General features: G+C 46.8%; 1 protein-coding gene across 5 annotated transcripts in view; it reads right to left on the reverse strand.

Annotated features, from left to right (window-relative positions):
• Positions 1–6831, reverse strand: part of ZDHHC3 (zinc finger DHHC-type containing 3) — a 39979-nt gene that overhangs the window by 22917 nt on the left and 10231 nt on the right. For all 5 annotated transcript variants that reach the window (XM_008071376.1, XM_021719201.1, XM_021719202.1 and 2 more), the window contains one exon: positions 2814–2938. In XM_008071376.1, the coding sequence (XP_008069567.1) occupies positions 2814–2938 (125 nt within the window). The remainder of the gene's footprint in view (positions 1–2813; positions 2939–6831) is intronic.

Genomic DNA, 6831 nt, shown 5'->3' on the forward strand with positions numbered 1-6831 from the left:
GAGGTGAGACTCCAACTCAAAAAAAAAAAAAAGAAACTTAGGTTCTCCAAATCAGCCTAGCAGAATTTCCCCATTCTCAGGGTCATTGTGAGCACCACATAATATATACAAAATGCTTTAAAAATAACGTTAGAGCTATATACATTTTCTCAGTAGCCACAACCATGGGCAAGATAAAATAAGAATCTAACAGGGCTCTAAGCAGCCTGTGACCATCTCAGTCTGTGTGTGTGTGTGTCTGGGGCACTGGGTGATGTTGAATGTGGGCTGGAGGATGGGACCCCTGCAAGAGCAGAGGTCTCTACTACCTCATGCATAAAGAACTTAAAGCATAGGCCTAATGCCTTGGCCACCCACATTAGCATAAATGGCTCCTCCCAGGACTTCCACATGTTTCCATGGTCCTTATGAACAGGAGATCTGATGCCAGATGAAACCAGCCTGGGGTTTCAGAGTGCTTCTCCTGGAAAGAAAAGACCCAGACACATACTGCAGGGCTGGAAGGAACACCTACAGGTCCAAGGTCTGGATGTATGTGTGGTACCCACCAGAGAACATGGAATACAGTCTCAAATTCTAAGGATTCTGCTGGACAGAGAAGCCAAAAAGCTGGGTACAAACACATGTGTCCACATGCACTTTTGCCTGGGTAGGCAAGACCGAAAATTACTTTCTCTAATTAGGCAGGCAGCCTCTGGGCTCAACCACCCATAACAAACCCTGTCTGTCTGTATGCTGGGGATTCTACTTGTCCAAAATCACGGGTCCCCAGATGGCCTGGGCTACCGTGCACCATCACAAAGGAGTCAGCATGCATTTCTGAGGTATGAACAGGCAACTCACAGGCATCCTCACTTGAGTTCATCTGAATCAACAGCTCTTGTTTTGCCCAAGCTGATTTGTTTACTAGCACACAAGAATATCTCCCCTGGATCATTCTGGGGAGAGAGGCAAGGAGGAGGCGGTGAGGAAAATGCCAGGCAGTGGAGGCAGCTGAGGGCTCAGGGTGGGGAGAGAAAAGAACTACTGTGGGTTCTACAAAGTGCTTTTCTACAAAATTAACACCTCCCTGGCTCTGGTCTAGTCTTTCTTAAGCCAGCACATCCCTAACTCCTCACATGTTCTCCTGTTAACAAGTACCTTCCACTTGTTGAGCTTGGTGATTCAGTTACTTCTATGTAATCCCCACAATAAGCTAGGGAGGAACAACCCTTTTTATAGAAGTGAACGCTGAGGCTTGCAAACAATATCTGGCCTAAGGTCTCACAGTGTGGCAAGGGACAGCGTCAGACTTCCAACACCAACCTCTTCAACTCCAAGGTCTGAGCCTGCTCCACCACACTGGGCTACCCTGAGGAACCACTTAAGCAAACTGGGCCTTTTTATCTGGGTGACGCTTAGAAAACAGTTGGCTCTTGAGTCTGAGTAGCAGGAAGAGACTAGACTAACACCACCACCTCAGGCACATGAAGTAAGTCTTGAATTAGATCTCAGAAGCAAGCTGACCCAGAGAGAAAACCCACAGGTGTCAGCAATCTTCACAGGCCCCTGTCCAAGCTCCTCAGCCCTTGCTCTCAAGCAGGTGGCAACCAGTTGAGGAGGTCTTCAGATCTCTCTCTTTCAGAGACAGAAAAACACACAATTACATAAAGTTACACGAGTTACCCCAAACTGGAGTTCTAGTGGAAAGAGCCCTATCTGGACTTGGAGTCAGAACCACCAGGACCCAATCCTGTCTCTAGTACTCATTGGCTATATAACCCTAGAGCAGTCACTTAACCCCTCTGAACCTTAATTTTCTCATCTAGAAAGGTCATTCCCACAACAATACTGATTTCTGAGGGTTGACCAGGAAGATGAAAACAAGAGACTGATGGTGGGACAAGGTGGGCTGAGGTCCTGGGATGCAGAGGTACTGAGGAGCTGACTATGGATCCTGAATGCTGGGACTGACCAATCTCCTCGAAAGGCAGGCAGTGAGCCCAGGCCTTGGAGCTACTCAGATCTCTCCCACACCCTAAGGTGTCCACAGCCTTGGATGGAGAAGGAAGACCTCCAACACCAGGGGCAAGTTCTTTCCTCCACAACCCCTCCCCATCCTGAACATACTGGCCTGAAAAGGGGACCAAATACCCTAAATGGAGGCATTTCTCTGCATCCCAGGTTTCCCAGGCCCAGTGCCCCATTAAAGTTCCACCATAATGATAAAGTATACATTTTAGCTAGAAGTCTTTTTATAAAGAAGACTCAAAACAACAAAGAAACCTGAAAACAAAATGGGAAAACTGACTACAGAGAAGAGGCAGAAATGACTTTTTGGGTTGAATTCTACAAAACTGTCATAACCTCTGGAAGTTTTGTTTCAAAAGAAAGTCTTGATTCAAGGAAAACCCCTTCATTTCAAGTACTAGATGTTCATAAAATGATGTTCTAAAGCTTTGTCTCAAGGTACCCTTATCATAAAGCTGTGAGGTAGGAAAAGTAGGAATACCCTCAATTTTACATATATCAAAACAAAGGAGCAAATGCCCAAGGTCCTGCCCAGGTCCTATGTCAGGTGTGGCAGAGCTAAGTCCTGGGACAGGTGTCCTGAAACAAAACCAAACACCCTTTCCAGTCTAGTGGGCTCACCAGAGCCAGGAGGAAGACTCACAATGGTCACTCTGTGCCCAGAGCAGGGGACATTCAGAAGTCATGTTGCTGATTTGATACCTGTGGGAGAAGTGTGCACTACTCCAGGGGTGAGTGTGGGAGGGGTGGTGGAAGGAGGCAGGTCAATGCGGAAGAGAGGAGGGGAGTCCCAGCGAGTGTACCTGCAGTGGTGGGCTCGGTCGGGCTTGATGCTGCAGCACTTAGGACACTTGTACACCACCTGCCCAGGCTTCAACTGTAAACTCTCGATGAATTCTTTAGTGGCATTTCCTTTGGGCACGGCCCCCTGTAGGAAAGATGAAAGGAGTCAGTGGTGGGCTGGGGGTTCTATCAGCTCTGACACTCAGAGTGGAGATAGTCATTTGAAAGCAGCAACCACACACACATGGACAGGACATTTTGCTACCAACAACATGTGGACTCTGTGTTCAGCATTATGCCAACACTAAGGAATATTTATTGACCAAGAACTTTCCTGAGGAAACACCATTAGGCCACATTAATCCCTTGATTAATTTCTACTCTAAACAGTTACATTGTTCTTGATTATTTTGTTTCCATTTTGCTATAGTTGTTTTCGTTGAATTCCTTCTTTCCTATATAAATATTAGGTGAGGACTTGACTCATTATTTTTTGTTCTACCCTAAGCTTCCTGGTAATAGCTTCTGCCTTTCGAGTTTTCATTGGTAAGCATTATATCTAACAGTGCAGTTTTCCCAGTTCCAAATCTGCAGGTCTACATTTTAATGGGTCCCATTTACTGGGATCAAGTTTAATTTTTATTTTATTTTATTTTATTTTATTTTACCAGCATTATTGTAAAAATTGGCAACCTGTATTTTGATCTTAGTGAATCCACATGCAACTGGAAGCTATTGTCCTCAGGAATTTGACTCACTACCTGGCCTGAATTGCTCTCTGATTTGCTCTTCCATCCTGTTAATATGCTTGGTAATACTTCGTGAATACTTTGCATTCTTTGGGGCCAACGGTAGAGTCAAAAAGCCATACAAATCTGCTCTGGCTGTGCAGCCATCCAAATAGAAGGACAACAGGTGGCAGACAGGCCTACACAAGGTCTCCATGACAATCTTCACCAAGTGCCTACTTGGTGCTGAGGCCTGTGCTCCCATGCCCATTGCTGTGAACTTAAGTATTAAAGGGGGTCTCTACTTCCAGAAGGCTCATGGTCTTTGGGGGCTGACAATTCTAGGAAGAGGGGTTACATGCTGTAGAAGACACTCGAGCTGAGGGAGCTTAAGGAGGCAGCAGCCAGTTAAACAGGGTGCTCAGAGGTATTCTAAGAAGTGATGTTGAAGAGCTGTCTTGAGGCTTGTGCAGAGACTTACTAGGTAGACCTGTGGGAGAAAAGGGCACTCCGGCAGAGGAGGACATGGGCAAGGCAAAGTGCTAAGGGTAAGCATGGCATATTTGGGAGATGGCAAGAAAATCAGTGTGCTGAGTCCAAGGCAAGCAGTGTCACAGGGAGGTTGGACCAATGGGCAGGGGCCGGCCCATATAGAGTGTTGAATGCCAGATCTAAAGGTTGTGATGGCATTTTTCTTTACAGACAGCCTACAACCATTAGGGCACATAAGTGCTTCAAGAAGAGATTAGTTGCCTCTTCCTGATGTGGCTCAGATAAGAAGAGAGAAATTAAAATCCCAGACACTCAAGTGCCTGAGGGATACCCAGGAGGAGGTGTCCAGGAAGGTGGCTGGGAATATGGGTCCAAGAAGTAGGAGACCGGTCAATGGCACGGCACAGGGCTAAGATGCTGGCTTGGAAGTCTGCTGGCCTGCTATAAATCTGAGTTCTCCATCTGTGAGCCGTGTGCCTGTTGACAAGTGGGCCTCTCTGTGCCTAAGATTCCTAGTCAGTGAGCCAGGACTCATTTTACCTAATTCCCAAAGTTACTGCGAGAGGGTTCAACTCGACATAGACAACTTGCAAAAAGAGCTTAGATGATACTTGCCACAAAGTGCTCAGTATACGGTAACCTGTTTTCTGGATATGGCATTGGCACAAATACTGCAGCTTTAAAAAAAATATAGCCAGGGCTGAGAACTACTGTGCTAGACCAGAGGCTCCATAACTTGGTCCTCCGTGTTCAGCACCAGACCCCCTGGCCTGGCACACAGTATAAACACACAGCCCAAGGTAAAAGATCTCACAGCGTCCAGCAAAGGGATGAAAGGAAGTGATGGCAGGAAGCCAAGGATACCACCCTGGGGAATTCCACCTGCTTGACCCTGCTCCCAAACAAAAACCATGCCTGAGACTAGGTCAAGCCACAGCTACTGGAGCCCATGCCCTCCCAGTCCATGGCTTCTGTGTCAGGTCTATGTGATATTTCACTCCTTAGTGAGCATCCACAAGGTACCACAATCGGGGAAGTTGGTGCAACATCAGAACAAAAAAATCTGAGGTTGCCCCCAAGTCCTGAATGAGCTCAGAGTGAGTGAGAGTGTGGGTTATTAGGGTGGGCAGGTAGGGTGAGCCAGATAGTGCAACCCTGGTTTCCCTAGAGTGGGGCTCATGGACTATAACGGACCAAGTGAGGGGTTCCCTGTGCAAAAGAGACAAGCACTGGGTGTCAGAACATTTCTTACAAAGAATTCTGGGAAGGGAAGAGCTACTGAAGAAACAAAAATCTTTAAGTGCTGAGAATACAAGGAAGCTGTGGTTTTATCTTTTGCTAAGAAAATGACCCACAGTGGACAAAGATTCCAGCTGAAGAAACTGCAGAGACAAAGCAAACAATGACTCTCTCCTGCGAGTCTACAATGGGCCAACTACTGTGGGAAGTACAAAGAAGCGGCCTCAAACAGTTGGGTGGGGTGGACAAACACATAGACGCAGTGAGGTCGCCAAGGCTGAGCAGTTGGTGAGGAGCACAGCTACCAGGAGCTGAGGGGAGGCAGGAGACTTGAGCGTGGGGATCCTGGAAGGCCCAGAGCAACCTGGTGGATACTAAGCAAGAGAGGGGCATGGGCTCACAGACCGCTTCTCATATGGCTCTGTGTGGGGACCTGGTCCTTCCCCTCCAGTCTCTCCTCCTGCCTTGGTGAAGACCTATTCACTCCTAACATGGGGAGCATGTCATTCAGAGAAATGACATTCCCACTGATGTGTCTTGAGAATGAGAAACCAAAGGCTCAAGAGGAGCAGGAGACAGGAAGCAATGAGAAAATCAAAGGATCACGTGTCCACACACATGCCCATCTCACAGGTGGAGGCTCAGGGGTAAGAGTGGGGTGGCAAGAAGGTCCTTTATGTCCTTCTAACTCTCTGAAGTTTCATTAAATTTTAAGTTCAAAGAAGGAGTAGAAAAAAAATTTGATCTGCAAAACGCAATCAGATATCAGAAGAGTCTATAACAGAAATTTTTTTTTTTTTAGTTGGAGGCTCACTCTGTCACCCAGACTGGAGTGCAGTGGTCGCTCCCAGCCACTGCAGCCTCAACCTGCTGGACTCCAGTGATCCTTCTGCCTCAGCCTTCCAAGTAGCCGAAACTACAGGCACGCACTACCATGCCTGGCTAATTTTTTAATTACTGTAGAGATGAGGGCTTGCCAAGCTGCCCAGGCGGGTCTCGAACCCACAGGCTCAGGCAATCCACTCGCCTGGGCCACCCAAAGTACTAGGATTACAGGCTGAGCCACTGAGCCCGATCTATAACAGAAATTTTAAAAGCAAACAAACTTTGTGGGCAAGGATCATATGGTTATGTACAATGCCATTTAAAATACAGTTTTGGATATTAAATATGCCATAAAAATACATAGCTATTGACATGGAAAACATCTATGATAGATTTTTTTCTTTTTGAGTTGGAGTTCCATTCAGTAGCCTAGGCTGGAGTGCAGTGGCATGATCAAGACTCATTGCAGCCGATCTACTGGGCTCAGGTGATCCTTATACCTCAGCCTCCTGAGTAGCTGGGACTACAGGTGTGCACCACCATGCCCAGCTAATTTATTATTATTATTTTTTTTGTGGAGATGAGGTCTCGCTATGTTGTCTAGGCTTGAACTCCTGAGCTCAAGCAATCCTTTCACCTTGGGCTCTCAAAGCGCTGGGATTAAAGGCATGAGCCACCACAATTGGCCCAATGATAGATTTTACACACACACACACACACACACACACACACACACACACACACACGATAAAGA

Source organism: Carlito syrichta, unplaced genomic scaffold (assembly GCF_000164805.1).
Source record: "Carlito syrichta isolate Samal-C Ts95f unplaced genomic scaffold, Tarsius_syrichta-2.0.1 Scaffold314298, whole genome shotgun sequence".
NCBI lineage: Eukaryota > Metazoa > Chordata > Mammalia > Primates > Tarsiidae > Carlito > Carlito syrichta.